Consider the following 19,390-nt stretch of genomic DNA (forward strand, 5'->3'; position numbering starts at 1 on the left):
TTTGGCATCTGAATGTTTATGGCATATTCACAGGTTACAAACAGTGGCCAAAACACAACAAGTAACCCACAGTGGAAGTCAATGGGTCCTATAAAGAATGAGAAAACCTAAATAGCTGCAGTTAATAAAGTATCCATTATTGTCAACAATGTGACAATCACAATAAAGTCAGGTACTTCACACAGCTCTCCCTACATGTTATTGTCACTAGATGGCTGTGGCGTCTTCAGGGGGAAATCAGTGTATTAATGCAGCATTAATGTACCATAACGGTCTTGGTCATTTTGCCATAAAACCTCAGTCAGCTGTCCAATACAAGCCATATCATGCACTGAAAATAGGATGGCTCAATCATGGCAGAGTAAATTCACATACAGATCATCAGTGGTTAGAGTTCAGGTGTCCACATTCTGCGTCCATGTACTTTGCTTTACAGGACTCCATCAATGTCTTATAGATGTACGTCCCACCCCTATTTCAAAATCTAGAACCCCCATCTCCTATGGCTTGGTTGCCAGAGGTGTTTGTGAAGCCAAACACAGCTGAGGTGGCTATTTTATGCTGTTTGCATAACTCCCATTGATGTTAGTGGAAGGTGTGCAAAATGTTGAGCTGAAAACATACCTAAAGACAATCTGTCACCATTAAAACCACCCTGAACTACTGTGATGTGTGGATACATAAAAACACATATTGTATATGAATTTCTCATTATTTGACTACCGTATATACTAGAGTATAAGCCGAGTTTTTCAGCACAATTTTTCATGCTGAAAACGCCCCCCCGCAGCTTATACTCGAGTGAACTCTCTGCCTGTCAATCCCTTCTCAGTGGTCTTCAACCTGCAGACCTCCAGATGTTGCAAAACTACAACTCTCAGCATGCCCGGACAGCCATCGGCTGTCCGGGCATGCTGGGAGTTATTGTTTTGAAACCTCTGGAGGTCCGCAGGTTGAAGACCACTGAGGCCTTCGTCATCATCCAGACCTCCTCTTTAGTTTTCCACTCATCTCCCCTCGGTGGGAAGGAAGGGTGAGCTGGTCCAGGCCATCTATACTGCATGGACCGTTTGGCGGGGAGGGTAAGTCATTCGGGGCTGTCCATTTTCACCGGCGGGGCCCTCTTCTCCGCGCTCTGGGCCTGCCCCGGACTAGTGACGTTGCCTTGACGATGATGCACAGGGACGTGCATGAAAACAAAATGGATGATGACGAAGGCCGCAATGGTCTTCAACCTGCGGACCTCCAGATGTTTCAAAACTACAACTCCCAGCATGCCCGGACAGCCGATGGCTGTCCGGGCATTCTGGGAGTTGTAGTTTTGCAACATCTGGAGGTCCGCAGGCTGAAGACTACTGATGAAGGGATTGACAGGTTGTGATGATGATGAAGGGGGGGATGATGACGGGGGTCTGGATGATGACATGGGGGCGATGATGTATTTCCCACCCTAGGCTTATAGTCGAGTCAATAACTTTTCCTGGATTTTTGGGGTGAAATTAGGGGCCTCGGCTTATATTCGAGTATATACGGTACTTTTCATTCATCTGCAGTAGACTCACAGAGTTTGAGTTGTTTATATTAATATATTAATGCAGCTCTGACAAGTACATAGGACTCCAAATGAGACTTCAGAGCAGAGACAGTTTGTGGGCCTAATGTGTGTGAATGAAGTACATGTAGCCTTGTTTTTTTATTTTTTATTTTTTTTTTTTTTTAATCTATCCATGCCATGCAGAAGTTCTGGTTGAGGTTTCTTGATGAAATATTTCCTTTTAAGCAAACACAACCCATTATAATAATGTGAAGCTGTTCATTTAGACGGCCTACACAGCAAAGTCAAGATTGTCCCTCAAAGTTCCTCCTGCAAACATCTCAAGCACCTACTTCTACCTTTTACCATTGAGCAGTCATTGTGGTCCTTTGTCTTTGATGGATAAACATTTGCCTTTTAAAGATGGAGGAAAAAAATTAAATTTCACTCATAAACGGATTAAAAATAGGTGCTAGAAGATGAGCACACCTCAGGTTTAATTAAAAATGATTAGAAGCTTAATACTCCTTATTTCAGATGGTAAGAACTTAAGAAAGAACTGCCTGTAATGTGCTGCAAGGATATCATAAAATGATGGCAAATGGCCAACACTTTTTCATAGCATCTTGTTACACTTTCCCTTTCCTCTCAATTATCTCTGTTAATTAAATCATACTGGAATTAGAAATAATGAAGAAATCTAATATAAATGTATAGCTGAACTAATACTTTCTTAACTAGTTATATTATTGTATTACTTTTTAGGCCTTGGCTAATCTGCACTTAATAAATTACATAGGGGAACAAACTGCAGTACTTATAAAGGTGAGCTGAAAAACTTGAATACCCTGAAAATGATATTATGAAAGATCTGGCAAAGGAGCAATATTGAGGAAAACAGATGCAATGTTACATCTAGTGCAAAGCCTGAGGACAATGTATAACTTGGGGATTCTTGAATTCCTAGGAAATGCATTTCAGTACTGTATATCTGTTTTGTTTGGAGTGTTCCTTTTTATGTTTGTGTGTAAAATATATAACATTTTCCAATGTACTGTATTAAAAGGGGTGCACAAACTTAAACAGATTTGTAAATTCCTTCTATTTAAAAATGTTAAACCTTTTAATACTTACCAGTTGCTGTATACTATAGAGAAAGTTGTGTAGTTCTGACCACAGTGCTCTCTAACACATCTGTTGCTGACAGTTCCTGACATGAACAGGAGTGGTTTGCTATGGGGATTTGCTTCTACTCTAGACAGTTCCTGACACAGACAGAGAGATGTCAGCAGGGAGTACTGAGGTCAGACTGAAAAGATCTACACAACTTCCTCTGTAGTATGCAGCAGGTGATAAGTACTGGAAGGCTTAAGATTATTAAATAGAAGTAATTTACAAATCAGTATACCTTTCTGGCACCAGTTGATTTGAAAACATTTGTTTTCCACCGGAGTAACCCTTTAATATCATTCTTAAAGGGGTACTTAAACAGATTTGTAAATTACTTCTATTAAAAAAATCTTAATCCTTTCAGTACTTATTAGTTGCAAAATACTACAGTGGAAATTATTTTCTGTTTGAAACACAGAGCTGTCTGCTGACATCATGAGCACAGTGCTCTCTGCTGACATCTCTGTCCATTTTAGGAACTGTCCAGAGGAAAAGGAAATCCCCATAGCAAACATATGCTGTTCTGGACAGTTCCTTAAATGGACAATTATGTCAGCAGACAGCTCTGTGTTTCCAAAGGAACATAATTTCTGCTGTAGTATGCAGCAGCTAATAAGTACAGGAAGATGTTTTAATAGAAGTAATTTACAAATCTGTTTAAAGGGGTACTCCAGGCAAAACCTCTTTTTATATGTATCAACTGGCTCCGGAAAGTTAAACAGACTTGTAAATTACTTCTATTAAAAAATCTTAATCCTTCCAATAGTTATTAGCTTCTGAAGTTTTCTGTGTAACTGCTCAATGATGATGTCACGTCCCGGGAGCTGTGCATGATGGCAGAATATCCCCCAGTTAGACAGAAAACAACTCAAAAAATCTTAATCCTTCCAATAGTTATTAGCTTCTGAAGTTGAGTTGTTGTTTTCTGTCTAACTGCTCTCTGATGACTCACATCCCAGGAGCTGTGCTGTTACTATGGGGATATTCTGCCATCATGAACAGCTCCCGGGACGTGACATCATCATTGAGCAGTTACACAGAAAACTTCAGAAGCTAATAACTATTGGAAGGATTAAGATTTTTTAATAGAAGTAATTTACAAATCTGTTTAACTTTCCGGAGCCAGTGGATATATATATATATATTAAAAAAAAGTTTTGGCCTGGAATACCCCTCTAACTTTCTGGCACCAGTTGATTTAAAAAAAAATAATAATAATTTTCACCGGAGTACCCCTTTAAACTAAACTGATAACCTCCTTCTTGACAAACATAGACTAGCAATATACATACCATGCAGGAGTGAACCAAAATGTAAAACAAATAAGTTTGTTCATTACATTTCCAATAAGTAACTGAATATTATTGACCCTCCAATACAATCCTCAAAAAAGAAAGAAAGAAAAAACACTGAAAAAAAATACTGCGGTAGTGAACAGGGTGTGTAGTGCAGAATTGCTATGCTGACTGACTGCCTGTTAGAATGCACATTGTGGTTGATAAAGGATTTCAGTGCTTGTACACTGTGTGTCTGCAGAGTTCCTTCTTGTGTCAACCATGACATAGTACTATATAATTCTGTCTGATTGGTAAGCAGTCAGTATAGTCATTTCATACCTAAAACATTTAAGGTAATACCTATTTCACTATGGTGAAGCATTATCTCTAAAATTCTGTAAATTCTATAGACCTAAATCTTCTAGGGTTCTCATTAATAAAACTGTCTGTTAAATGAATGTCTGATTTTGGTTTATGAAGAGGAAATAATTTCACGGCAACAGTCTATAGAACAATAGACTTTAAACACTCTCATAAGTCCCATTGTGAGTTAAGCATAGCATGCTACTTTTATTCACACTCTTTCTGTAGGAGTACCTCCAACCAACCTGACAGTGTCAAAACATTTTTAGTGTAAGATCCCCAATGTTTAATAAATAAATTTGGCACATTTGTAGACTGCATTGTTTAAGCTTAGTCCAACTTAGTTGTCTTAATAATAAAGTTTTGCTGCTCTCAAGACATGCCTCTTTTCGATGAGTCCCTCCCACTTAAAAAACAAACAAAAAAAAAAAGTTCCCGTAAGCCCATCATTTTTTTCTCTCTAGCAGAACTTCAAAATGGTTGGCGATATTGTGATGAAGCTTGGTACACTTGTTACTTTTTTGCCAACTAAAAATGTAGTTAAATTAACCCTAACCCACCCTGTATTTAAGTTTGGGGGACTTTTCTCCTATTCAAGTCTATGGAAATGCGGTACATCTCCTGATTGGGTTACTTCCTGAGTGTTGTGCAGGAATTTGAAAGCTCCTTCTGACTGTCCGGCAGGGAGATGCAGATAATAGTTAGGGAACAGGATGTGAGGTCTCGTATGAGGTCAGAATATGAGGACAAGAGTTTCATTGTTGCATCTCCTGTCCCACAAGATTTAGATTGGAAGAGCGGGCAATGCCGGGTGCTCTGCTTGTTAGCAATAAATAAGGGCTTTCTACGTGGTTTTCAGGTACAGAGAAAGAGATCTAGTGTGCAGATTGGGCATTCTCAAGGGTTGCTGGAGAAAGTGTTAAGGGGAAATATAGAAAGTGAAAGTTTGCAGTGCTACAGTGTGTCTGTTCTTCAACTGTGGCTTCAGCTGCAAAGTTGACCATTTGTTCTGGTGACAATTTTGTCCCCACCCTTAGGATCATGGGGGTTCTAGCAGTTGGATCCCTACTGATCAACTTATCTAATATCCTATAAATAACATCAGACCTTTTCCACCAAAAACAGGTTTTCTTTCTAAATAAGGCTTTATAAGATGTGTGAACTAGAACATTGCTAGGGATTCCTGGTCCACAAAGTAGGTTCAATTGCCCAGATTTATCAAAATGGAGGGATTTTCCCATAGCAGCTGTGATTGGTTGCTGTCTATCTCATCACTTTTAAGTTCTGAGAATTGGGACAAAGTAAAGAGTTCTCTCTTCTATTTTAACAATGGAATGGAGAGAATATGTGATATGTAAATCCAGATCTATGTGTCAATAGTTCCATTAATTTTCAGCTCCATTAAATCAATCTTTATTTATAACTAGCTGAATACCCGGCGTTGCCCGGTTTTTCCTTCCTAATCCTTGTTAGGGAGGAAAATAAACAAAGGAGGAAGCTTTTGACTTCATATCCCGTCCTCATATATTGTTGTCATATCCCAACCCCATATCCTGTCCTCATATCCCGACCTCCTGTCCTGACCTCCTGTCCTGACCTCCTGTCCTGACCTCCTGTCCTGACCTCCTGTCCTGACCTCCTGTCCCGACCTCCTGTCCTGACCTCCTGTCCTGACCTCCTGTCCCGACCTCCTGTCCCGACCTCCTGTCCCGACCTCCTGTCCCGACCTCCTGTCCCGACCTCCTGTCCCGACCTCCTGTCCCGACCTCCTGTCCCGACCTCCTGTCCCGACCTCCTGTCCCGACCTCCTGTCCCGACCTCCTGTCCCGACCTCCTGTCCCGACCTCCTGTCCCGACCTCCTGTCCCGACCTCCTGTCCCGACCTCCTGTCTCGACCCCCTATCTCGACCCCCTGTCTCGACCCCCTGTCTCGACCCCCTATCTCGACCCCCTATCTCGACCCCCAATCCCGACACGTAATATGTGTACCAGGTATTGAAATATATCCAGCCGTACAGAAGTTATGTGAAAACATACATTTCCCATTGATTTGCATGGGACTTTAAACAAAAACCCCGACCCTCACAAATGGGGGTAGTTAAGGGTTAAATTAACTATCCTATATTTTAAGTGGACATATAATTAACATGTGACTAAGTATTGTCGAAATATCTCCAGCCATTTGGAATTTATGCAGTAACATATATTTCCCATTGACTTGTATGGGACTTTAAACATAAACCCTGCCCCTGGCAAATGGGGGTGAGTAAGGGTTAAATCACCTATCCTATGTTTGTTGTTGACATATAAGTAATATGTGTGCCAAGTTTCAGGTTAATATCTTTAGCCCTTTAGCCCTATATATATATATATATATATATATATATATATATATATATATTTGATATTCATTAGGGGGTGACAGTAGTCTTTCAAGCAGCCGTAGATTTATTGTAAATTATTCCCCACAATTATGTTGATACTTTAATGATACTATTGTAATCCTCTCTTGTGAATAATGTCCTTTATAGGCGGTTCCTGAAGATGAAAGGCTGGCGATAGCCATCATACTGGTAGTATGGGTTTCAGCTTTAGCTTCATCTCTAATTGACAACATTCCTTTCACTGCTGCAATGGTAAGTCAAAGGATACTTCTTAGAAACTTTTTGTTGTTGAACCATTTTTTCTTTTATTTTAGGTGTTGCCTAGAGACCAGTAAGTACAAATTCAAAAGGGCCATCCTAATGCACCTAGCTCATGCAGTATAGTGCATTTATTTGCTATGGTTAAGTCTAACATGAATCTCTAGAGGGATTTAGTTTTAATGAGGGGATGGAACTGGTAATACCTTTATAAGGTGACAAATCTTGTGTTTCTGAGGTAAATCTATGTCTGGTGCAAATCTACTAAGGCACTAAGGGACTGGATTGGAAAATGAGTACTCACCTCACCAATCTGCTGCTGTTCAGTCAGTCATATGATCACCTATGTTTTCCACTTCCTGGTCCGACTCAATACGCAGGAAATGCTTGGTCAGCCAATCACTGTATGTGGAAATTGGCAGCCACTTTTTCCCCTATTTTTAAATCCTCCTGGCAGAATTTTTTTTCTATAATTTGACTCGATCAGGAGTGGATATTTCTTTTAGATTTTTCATATAGACATACACATAAATGTTTGACTGATCATCTTAAAACAGAAGACCATTGGCCAGTCCTGCCAAAAACAGTGAGTTTGGCTAACTTTTCACTCATGTGCATTAGGCCTTAGAATTTGCACTGTTTTTTAGTCTGTTCAGAATGGTATATTGATAGGATGAAGATGACAAAATATTATTTTAAGCCTTTAATCCATGGCACATTGGAAGTTTATTAATTTATTTTTGTTGTATTAGGCAAAAATACATAGCATACCCGTGGCCTGCCTTAGACCACTGGATGCCATGGAAACATGATCCTGTCTAGAAATGAGCGAACTTACAGTAAATTCGATTTGTCACGAACTTCTCGGCCCGACAGTTGATGATTTATCCTGCATAAATGAGTTCAGCTTTCAGGTGCTCCCGTGGGCTGGAAAAGGTGGATACAGTCCTAGGAGACTCTTTCCTAGGACTGTATCCACCTTTTCCAGCCCACGGGAGCACCTGAAAGCTGAACTAATTTATGCAGGATAAGGCATCAACTGCCGAGCCGAGAAGTTCGTGACAAATCAAATTTACTGTAAGTTCGCTCATCTCTAGTCCTGTAACCCAGATGCCTATGGGGTGACAAATGCCTAGAAACCATTTAGATACTGCAATAACAATATATGACCATTGCCTTTAATGGGCTAAGCTACAAGGTTGGGAACTTATGTTGATATTATTTGGCACAGTATGATGGTATTTTAGTAATAAGCAGTAATAAAAAGTAAGTATTATTATATGGTTTTGGAATAGAAAAAGCTACATATCACCCACAAAACTCTAGTGCAGATTTTTTTGTTTAATAGTTGAAAGTTTGATGTGCTGTACAAAAAAAGGCTTGGTAACTTCAGCAGATGCACTGTATATATGGAATGTTAATCTGTGGTGGTGATTTTCAGGAATTCTCCAAAATGATACTCCTCGTTCATCTGAGCTTCTGTAATGAAATGGGACACACTACTTTTTTTTCTGTCTGAGGCTATACCACAATATAAACTTTGATCAACTATATAAAGCACTTAAAATTAAGTAATAAAAATGGTAACCTATTTCATACAGCCTCAAAACAAGACTTTCTTTTTTTTTTATATCATGGGCAATAACTGCAGCATATACAGTATAAGGTACTTAAGGTAAAAAGTTGCACAAGCCTCCTATCCAATTCTAAATAATGTAGCTAATTCTTAAGGTCTTTCACTTTCAGCTTCAGCTTTTTTTGTTCAAAATTAACAGTTTTAATAAAAGTCCATTTTTTTTCTTTTATTTTAAAGTCCATTTTACGCTTCAGTAAATGCCACATCTGTCCCAAATGATTTATTAGTTAATTACAAATCTATAGCAACTATAGAAGTTAATAAAATGTCTTAAAGCTTTCTCTTAAAGAAAGGTCATGGTACAAATATTACAAAAAGATGTGTTGCTAAACTATCATACTGAAATGGGAAAAACAATCATAAAGATACCAAAAGGTAACTATAGTGCATGGAGAGACGAAAGTACAGTGAACATAACAGTTTCCTTTGGTTTAATTCTGACACATTTATGTTGGCTTTAATTTAGGGCAATATACAAGACTCTCTTTGGATTTCCTACTGTGTAAGAAACTTCTGAAAGCAAGTTAGTGGAAAGCATAAAGATCACTTTTCATCTGCATTATGGTTTCCAGCATGGTCATGAAAACCAATAAAGCTGTGCTGGATCTGTCACAGGATACACACTGTTGGTCCTTATTGGTTTATAATTGTGTTTGTTGGGTTCTGACTATGGTCAGTCAATCTGATGTGAAAATTGAGCAAGAAAGGAATACAATGACTGTGCAGAGGTTTATACATGTATCTATTATATACCGTACATGGAGAGATTTAGGTTGTAGAACATCGTTGCCAAATCTCTTTATTGCTCTTTTGTCTAAACATCCGGTCATTGGCCCAGATTTATCAAACTGTGTGAGAAAAAAGTGGAGGGATTTTCCCCCAGCAACCAATCACAGCTCAGCTAACGAACTCTGGTAAAGTAAAAGCTAGACTGTGATTGGTTGTCTCTGGAAAATCTGGGCCTGTGTCTCTTTGGGATTTCTCAGTGCAGAGATTCCAGTTGGAAATTACAGTGCAGCAGAATTCCATTCCTATCAATGGGATTCCGTTATACAGTGCAGTCTGAGCTATGGAATCTCAGTGGCATAATAATTAACAGAATGCATTGTGTGATATGGAGACCAGCAATGTCCGAAAGCTCCTAGCACCTGGAGTGTTTGCATGGACCCTTACAGTGTGTTCTGTATCCTCATATAAATCATAGATTTGTGTGAACATGTTGTTAATCTACAGAGAACAAATGTCTTTCAGGAGTCGGTAGCATAAAGAAAAAAGAGACATAACTAAAGAACTGAACTATACGCATGATCTCTTCATAGTCTGTAACTGCTGAGCAGTAGCTGCATCATTCTACTGCATATAGCTGAATCCAACAAGGGGTTACATGAATTAGAAATTGATAAGTGAAATGGTTGCAATATATAACTAAGGCTGGTTCACATTAGGGTTGTGGAGCTCCGTTACAATAGCTGAAACAGGGCTGGGACGGAGGGTGTCATAACTGACATCAACAGAACCCGACTGGTCCTGTTCACTTTGAATGGGGTCTGACAGGATTTCTGTAAAAGGGGTATTCCACCTTTAGAATTCTTATCCCCTATCCAAAGGATAGGGGGATAAGATGCCTGCTCGTGGGGGTCCTGCCGCTGGGAAACCCAGTGTTCCAGAACTGGAGCAGCACCCGGCACAAAATGCCGGGTGCTGCACAGAGATCAAGGGGGAGTCTCAACGGTGGCACTCCATGATCAGACATCTTATCCCCTATCCTTTGGATAGGGGATAAGATTTCTAAGGGTGGAAAAACCCCTTTCAAGGGGTACTCCACTGGAAAATATTTTTTTTTAAATCAACTGGTGCAAGAAAGTTAAACAGATTTGTAAACTATTTGCATTTAAAAATCTTAATCCTTCAGCTGCTATATGTTCCAGAGGAAGTTCAAAAAGAACAGAACTTCCTATGGTGCAAACTAATTTAACCCCTTAAGGAGGCAGCGTTTTTCCATTTTTGCATTTTCATTTTTTCCTCATCACCTTCTAAAAATCCTGACGCTTTCAATTTTGCACCTAAAAATCCATATGATGGCTTATTTTTTTGCGCCACCAATTCTACTTTGCAGTGTCATTAGTAATTTTACAAAAAAATCCACGGCAAAATGGAAAAAAAAATCATTGTGCAACAAAATTGAAGAAAAAATTTAATTTTGTAATTTTTTGGGGCTTCTGTTTTTACACCGTGCATTTTTCGGTAAAAATAACACCTTATTTTTATTCTGTAGGTTCATATGGTTAAAATGATACCCTACTTATATAGGTTGGATATTGTCGTACTTTGGAAAAAATCATAACTACCCAGGAAAATTTATATGTTAAAAATTCTCATATTGTAACCCCTATAACTTTTTTAATTTTCTGCGTACAGGCCGATATGAGGACTCATTTTTTGCGCCTTGTTCTGAAGTTTTTATCGGTACCATGTTTGTATTGAATTTTTGATCGCTTTTATTCACTTTTTCATGATATAAAAAGTGACCAAAAATACACTATTTTGGACTTTGGATTTTTTTTGCGTGCACGCCATTGATCGTGCAATTTAATTAACAATACATTTTATTAGTTTTATAGTTTGGACATTTTCGCATGCGGCGATACCACATATGTTTATATTTATTTTTATTTACAGCTTTTTTTTTTTATGGGAAAAGGGGAGTGATTCAAACTTTTAATAGGGAAGGGGTTAAATGACCTTTGTTAAAGGGGTAATCCAGGCCAAAACTTTTTTTATATATCAACTGGCTCTGAAAAGTTAAACAGATTTGTAAATTACTTGTATTAAAAAATCTTAATCCTTCCAATAGTTATTAGCTTCTGAAGTTGAGTTGTTGTTTTCTGTCTGATGATTCACGTCCCGGGGGATATTCTCCCATCATGCACAGCTCCTGGGACGTGACATCATCATTGAGCAGTTAGACAGAAAACTTCACAAGCTAATAACTATTGGAAGGATTAAGATTTTTTAATAGAAGTAATTTACAAATCCGTTTAACTTTCCGGAGCCAGTTGATATATATATATAAAAAGGTTTTGCCTGGAATACCCCTTTGACTTTTTTTTTTCTACTTTTTTTTGCAGTGTTATAGCTCCCATAGGGAGCTATAGCACTGCACACACTGATCTACTTTGCTGATCCCTGCAAAGCCATAGCTTTGCAGGGATCAGTCAGATAGGGGCTCGATTGCTCAAGCCTGTAGCTCAGGCTTGGAGCAATCAATCCCCGATCGGACGTCGCGCAGAGAGTTAAGGAGACCTCCGCCTGCGTCCCAGCTGATCGCAACATCGCGATTTTATCGCAATGTCCCGATCAGCCCGACTGAGCTGCCGGGAACTGTTTACTTTAGTTTTCAGACGTGGCAGTCAACTTTGATCGCCGTGTCTGAAGGGTTAACAGCGCGTGGCACAACAATTGGTGCCGCATGCTGTTAGCCCAAGGTCCCGGCTATAGTTAGCAGCCGGGACCGACCCGGTGTGAAGCGGGGTCACGGCGTGACCCCTTTTTTTACACCAGGACCGGGCTTAGGGTGTACAGGTATGCCCTAAGTCCTTAAGAGGTTAAAAATCTGTTAAACTTTCTGGCACCAGTTGATTAAAAAAAAGTTTTCCAGGGGAGTACCCCTTTCATGTCTGCTATTTTGCAAGTTTAAGTGGAGAAAAATCCTGACATGCATCCCGAACACTGATGTGAATATAGCCTTATGACTATAATAGGAAATATTTATAGTATGGCATACAATAATAATCACTACTGTGCATTTGAAATGATGTATAATACAGTACTATGTTTTTTCTTGTAGGAACAAGATATATTTTATCAGTTATATGATATTTTGTATGCACTATTAATTTATGGAGTAGTGATGATTCCTTTATTGGCTAACTGAGAATATAGAAATCACAAGCTTTCAAGACCGCTTAGATACCTTCATTGGGCATGTGGGACCTGAGAAGTCTTCAAAGCTTGCAATCTATATCTTCTCAGTTAGTCAATAAAGGTATCATCGCTACTCCACTTATCTCCTATATTTCTAAAGTGAACATGGTACCAACTCTCATACTATTAATTTATGGGAACAACTAAATAAAAATGTATACTTTTAAGTGTCCTCAGTTTTGCTGCTTCAGTGATGTTAGATCATTTCCGTTCCTTATCTCGCTAGTTGAATCAAAATAGACTATAGAATTCAGTATTACACAGGCACTATGGCTAGCACTATGAATGGTATAGTGGCTGATATTCACATATCATTCTCATTTTTTTCCTCCTTGTTTTGGTCTGTATTGTTACCAAAATCACAAGTGGAACTGACCCAGAGAAAAGATTTGAACCCTCCTTTGTGTTTTAAATCCACCTCTGGGATTGGTAAAGACACAGACCCAAATAAGGCTTATTAAACTGGGGGAGAACCAAGCCATACAGTGGTGAATGTATAAAAGGAGAAGGCCCATAGCCATGGTATATAATATTGTACTGTAAGTGCTACTATTTGTCTTGCACTAAAAATTGACTAAGTTATCAGCATCAGGTCCCCCATATTTACCAACAAAACCATGAAATGTCTTATTAAAGGGGTTATCAACCATAAGGTCATTTTAGTACTTACCTGGCAGGCAGTAATGGACATGCTTAGGAAGGATTTGCACTTGTCTTTGGGCTAAACGGCTATGTCATGAGATTACCATAACACTGTGGCTAGCTGTTTGTGAACTTGTATTTCCTGTTTGAATTTTTCTTTTTTTGACTACAAATCCCACAATTCAATTTTCCTCCCTCCAACACATCAGCCAGCCCACCCATTGAAACAAAAGACCTGTGGTTTTCAATCAGGGTACCTACAGCTGTTGCTTTAGTTGCAGATTGATCCCTCTACCACCAAGCGATCCCTCCACCCATTGAAGCAGACAGGCTACCTGTCATCAGCTGACTAGTGAGTCAGGTCTCGGCCACATTGCAAGCTGGGAAAAATCTGAGACAACAGTCATTTTGTATGCTGTTAAAAACAAATAGTGGGGTCAAAATAACAGAAGAATTGTGAGAAAACAGTCACACACAGGTACAGACACTATATTATGAACTACACTAACTTTACAGCCCTTGTAGCATAGTCAAATAAAAAAAAATCCTGGTATAGCCCTTTAAGCCTTCTAAGAACTAGACATAAAAGTATAATGCAATTTGGAGGCAGTTGTAAACATTACGTTGATATATTTTAATAAATATTTCTTGAAACTTTCACAATAATGTGGCAATAAAGATGAAAGCAAAAAAATAAAGCTTCATTCTTTTGCACGCATAAATCAAAGCAATCTTACAGACTTGCTGGGATAAAATAAATTGGATCATTAAACTATAAATATTTTTTATACACTGTTTTACCTTTGAAAAGCTTTTCTGCTGTTTGAAAATGACTAGCAAACTGCTATAAATACATTGCTCATTATTTAAGACTTTCTTTGAAGGTTGTCATGTTACGAGCTCATCAATACATTCAATACATTTTTCATAAATAGACACACTATAGCAATGTGCATCCAATATTAGCAGAGCAGTCTGAATGCCCTATAGTTAAATATTCCCAGCATCTATCTCCTTATTTTATATACCCTGGAGCCCAAAACCTTCATTTTTGTAAAAAAAAAAAAAAAAATTCTGCATCTAAAGTAAAAAAGCACAAAATGTTATTACTGAAGTAATGGTTCATTTGCATTCTCTATTTGGTCAAGCACAAAATATTATTGCGTTGCTACATTTGCTTGGGCGATTGTCAACTCTACAAACCCTGTACAGTAGCTATGCCTCTATCTGGAAATAAAAATTCAGCTATACTAAATTATTTATTTTCACCTATCCATTTATCGTGGTCCATGGTAAATAATCAAGAGGGGTTTCAGTTTTTTTTTTTTTTTTTTTAAGGTATTATGTCTCAATTCACATTCAAAACTATAGCAGACACTTTCTGATAGCTGTTAGGATAAGTACATAGTACAATTCATATATCTGTCTGTGCCTTATAACATGGGAAAATGCTTTATTTTCTGGTGTCAAAGAGGAGGTTCCAGGCCCCTGAAGTGTTGCAGGGTTGAATGCCTCTTTGTTACCTCTCTCTTATCACTGTCCCTGATTATGTGCTGTGTGTTACCTCTCTCTTATCACTGTCCCTGCTTATGTGCTGTGTATACATATTGTGCTAAGGTGTGAGATATGGAAACAGGGCTAGGCTTCCAGTTGACTGTCAATCAGGGACATGAATAAAAGGGTAAGTGAGGAGGTATATTAGCCCTCAGCTCTTGAGGAGCTTGGGAAGTCTCAGCGCCAAAGAACAGAAGCATTTTTCTATGTTATGAAAGCAAAAACAGATGTAGGAAAGTGTCTTCTGTATCCCTCTGGTTAAAAAATAAAATAAACAAATGTGTTAAATAATTCTTGTACCTTCTGCTGGTGTAATGTTACACTTTAGTGTTTGCTGGGACTTATTTGCTTGTCTTTGCTCCTGGAGATTCTTAATACTTGATCTATTTCTGGACAGGGAAGACAATTTTAGCATAACTGATCTTGCCTAATAAATGCCAGCTCTGCTATCATCGACTTGCCTGCCTGTATATTTTTGCTGGTTTTCCCCAGATTCTTATTTATACAACACAAAAAAAGGAAAGGGCTGTGCTGGCAGTCATTGCTTCATAGAACTTCAAAACATGATGGAGATAATGAATCTGTGCTGCAAGGCTTCTGCTTGAACATTTCATTTATTCATATCACCTTACAATGTAATATATATTCATTTTTCCAAAATGAAGGCATGCTTAGATGTGCCATATTCAAACAGTTATCCTATGGGTTGCTACAAGTTTTTAGTAGTCTTGTACAATGAAAGCCATAACATTTTTGTTTTCACAGAATAGGCTAAAGTTTGTGTTAGCATCATATTGGAGTACATATAATTTGTTAACTTTTATTAAATAATCTTTTAAGACAATGGAGAAATTTACTTTTTTATTTAAATTTTTAAATTGTGCAGCAAGAGTATATGTTCAGGTCTCTGTTGTAATAAAATGCCCATCAAATGCTTTAAAATACTTAGTCCTCTAATTCATTATTGACTGGCAATGCTATTTGTCTAGGCTATGCCAGAGTACCAAGGCATCATGTGGCACTGATGGGCTGACAGTAAGAGTTCCCCCTTTTAACCCAGTATTGAGTTTGGGATAGGAGTTATCAAGTATGAGCACAGTGTATTACAGTCATGCTCCAGCCTTGAAGGTAATTAGATCATACACAGAGCTGAAATGTTAAGGAGGCTGTGTTGAGCTGCAGCATGTATTCTATCTCTCCCTGCCATGAATGATTCACATGCACTGCACAGTGCTGGAAGCCAAGCCCTGAACATCAATCAAGGCTGAAGAGGCATGCACACTGTGGCTCAAAATAGCCTTTTTGACCCTTGAGCTTTAAAGGGGTACTCCGCCCTTAGACATCTTATCCCCTATCCAAAGGGTCTGTTGGTGGGGGGGTCCTGTCGCTGGGGACCCCCGCAATCTTGGTTGTGGCACCTGAGACATCTGATGCATGGAGTGAACTTCGCTTCGTGCCGGATGACTGTCAATGCGGGGAGGAGGCTCGTGATATCACAGCCATGCCAAACTCATGACATCACGTCCAAACCCATTCAATGCAAATCTATGGGAATTGCATTGAGGGGGCGTGGCCGTGACATCACGAGCGGGGCATGGCCATGATGTTACAATCCTCTGGCGCTGCACCCGATGCTCTAAACGAATGCTGGGGGCAGCAGGGAGATCGTGGGGGTTCCCAACAATGGGACCCCCCGCAATCACACATCTTATCCCCTATCTAAAGATAAGATGTCTAGGTGTGGAGTACCCCTTTAAGCACAATCTGAGTTGACAGATGCCTTTCAGTCTCATGGGCACACTAGGCAGTACTTTCAAGTTTCCAGCAATAAATATATTTATTTCTTGGCACTTTTGAGCATCCAAGTAAGACCTGCTTTATCAGGACTGGACCAATATAATTACAATTTGCATAATTAAAAATAGTTGTGCTTTATAATTAGTACAAATTCAACCTCTGAGATCCCACCGATACTGACAATGAAAGGGGTGCAGCTTTGCTACACCATGTGTCCCCATTCATGTACATCTGGTGGCCAGAAGAAGAAAAAACTGTAAATTACAGTGCAGCCCCATTCAAGTGAATGGGTGAGGCTATGCAAGAAAACACCTAAAAAGTATTGGAAAAAGTATGCATGTCTTTACTTGCAGCACATTGGCATATGATCAAAAATATAATTTTGTAAAATCATTAATTTAAATGGCTTCTGCTGTTGGTTTTGATTCAATTCTACCAGGATATAGGCAAGAAGGGTTAAAAAAATGATTCCGTCATGTGCAACAAATGCTACATTTCGACCTTCACACAGGGCTTTGTTAAACCACTGTTTTTGCAATTTTGTTTGATACAAATGTTCAAAACCTCTTGTATGGAGTATGTTGCTTGTGAAGGTCATATATGTAGATCAGGATGTGAGTTAGTGTTATATATGTTGAATATTTCTCTTTTTTATATTAAGGTGAAACTGGAGGACTACATTTCCATTTATATTGCCAAATAAAAAAGTCAGATAATCCAGATGAAATTGGTGATCCACCATATGCTTGTAAATTGCCTTATCAAACACAAGATTACATCACAGTAATCTTTATACAATTTAAAATATGAGTAAGGGAGATAAGAGACTGCCCAGCCGCCCTGCTTGTGAATTGCAAATGGTTAAACTGTTATTTGGATGAAAACTAAAAAAAAAAACTAAAAAAAAACTAAAAAGTTGATTGATATGCAGTAAATCTTAAATAAACAATACTGTATTTTCCGCTTTCTTCCTAGATTCCCGTGTTAATAAATTTAAGCCAGGATGCAGATGTTGATCTACCTATTAAACCGCTTATTTTTGCCCTTGCCATGGGTGCTTGTCTTGGAGGTAAGGAATATTTAATACATTAAAACAGCATTTTTGACTGTCTGCATTCACAATGACAATTATTTATGGAAAGTGGCATGTTTTTTTGCTTCCTTCTAGAAATGAAGCTATTTTTTTAAAAAATTTTTACTAAAACAATTCTAGAGCAGCAATTAGTGTTGTATTTTATTGCAGTGCGATAATACATAATTTTAACATTTTTTATATATTTTATTAGTTTTTCAAGAAAAAACAGGAAAAGAAAAAATAGAACATTACGTATTTGTGCCTTAATTCATAACATGCTCACTTGTTCCAGAGCTTCTTATAACCCATTCCTCTACACAACAACCTGAGATCTGTGGTTTGGGTTTCCCTATTGTACTCAGTACCACCCCCCCTCCCCCCTTCTTCAGAAAGAAAAATGAGATGATGATAAAATGTATAGAAAAATAAAAAAATGTTTTCAAACTGTCACACATATTACAAATGATGCAGAAGCAATGTATGGAGATTCTATTACTCAAAGAAACGCATTTCAAATTAAAGTAACGTATTTATCCGGGTATACCACGCACCGGCCTATAATATGCACCCTCATTTTTCCAAGGATATTTGGGTAAACGTTTTTTATCCAAATATCCTTGGTAAAATGAGGGTGCGTGTGTGCATGTGTATACCCTGATAGACTGTTTCTGACCCCACAGAAGTGCAGCTTTTGCGGGGTCAGAGACCGTGGTCACTGCCCGCTTCTCTCCCCCTGCCTTTCCTGGGGTCTAGAGTCCTGCTGCCGCCGCTTCTCTCCCCCTAGCTATCCAGGGACTACTGCCGCCGCTGCCCCATTACCTCCCCTATCCCCAGTTTTATAATTACCTGTTCCTGGGGTCCACGCTAGACATGTGCAATTCGTTTTGGCACAAATGTCTAATTTGCCGAATTTTACCGTTTTTGGGCATTCAGGCCGATCCGAATGCACGAAAACATATTTTGAACATTCCCGAATAGCCACGATAATACAAATAGCAAAATAACGAATGCATTCGTTATTTACCGAATGCATGCAGTAAAAAACGAATGCATTCATTATCCGTAAACAAACGTAAAGAATTCATTCTAATAAAAAAATATTAATAAAAAAGATACAGTGGTGATGAAAAATTTGTATCTAACGAAATCTATCTTTTTTTCTTATGAAATGTTTATTCATTTTTAAACAGGGATCAATTTATGTGAGCAGGTAAAGAACTAAAAATGTAGCCGACAATAATAAAAATGTAGTGTGTGCGTGTTTTTCACTTTTTTTTATTTTTTTTACATTTTTTAGGTAGTGCTACTACTCCCAGCATGGGACACACTGTTCCATGATGGGAGTAGTAGTTACCTGTACTAATTGACAGATCGCCGGGGTCCCTTGCGATCCTCTTGTATAATGTATAGATGCGGCGGCCGCTCTTCTATGGTCCCCTGCACTGACGTATATATACACCTATTCACATTTCCCACAGAGCTGTGATTGTCCAGATGGTTCCAGCCAATCACAGCTCTCTGTGAGAAATAGGAATATGTGTATATATACGGCAGTGCAGGGGACCATAGGAGAGTGGCCTCCGCATCCATACCTTATACAGGAGCATCACAGCGGGTGTCAGGAGTGATAGCCGCAGTGATCTTTCCTTAACTACAAGTACTACTACTCCCAACATGGAGTACACTCTGCTCCATGCTGGGAGCTGTAGTACCTGC

The 19,390-nt window shown here is 38.7% G+C and overlaps 1 protein-coding gene across 5 annotated transcripts in view; it reads left to right on the forward strand.

Moving 5' to 3' along the window:
* The window catches only part of OCA2 (OCA2 melanosomal transmembrane protein), a 429,791-nt gene that overhangs the window by 361,990 nt on the left and 48,411 nt on the right, over nucleotides 1–19,390 (forward strand). For 4 of the 5 annotated variants that reach the window (XM_056555890.1, XM_056555889.1, XM_056555886.1 and 1 more), the window contains 4 exons: nucleotides 2,300–2,359; nucleotides 6,876–6,980; nucleotides 9,089–9,124; nucleotides 17,575–17,668. In XM_056555890.1, coding sequence (XP_056411865.1) covers nucleotides 2,300–2,359; nucleotides 6,876–6,980; nucleotides 9,089–9,124; nucleotides 17,575–17,668 — 295 coding nt within the window. The remainder of the gene's footprint in view (nucleotides 1–2,299; nucleotides 2,360–6,875; nucleotides 6,981–9,088; nucleotides 9,125–17,574; nucleotides 17,669–19,390) is intronic. The other variant, XM_056555887.1, reaches the window with a different exon arrangement.

Source organism: Hyla sarda, chromosome 2 (assembly GCF_029499605.1).
Source record: "Hyla sarda isolate aHylSar1 chromosome 2, aHylSar1.hap1, whole genome shotgun sequence".
In the NCBI taxonomy this organism is placed as follows: Eukaryota; Metazoa; Chordata; class Amphibia; order Anura; family Hylidae; genus Hyla; species Hyla sarda.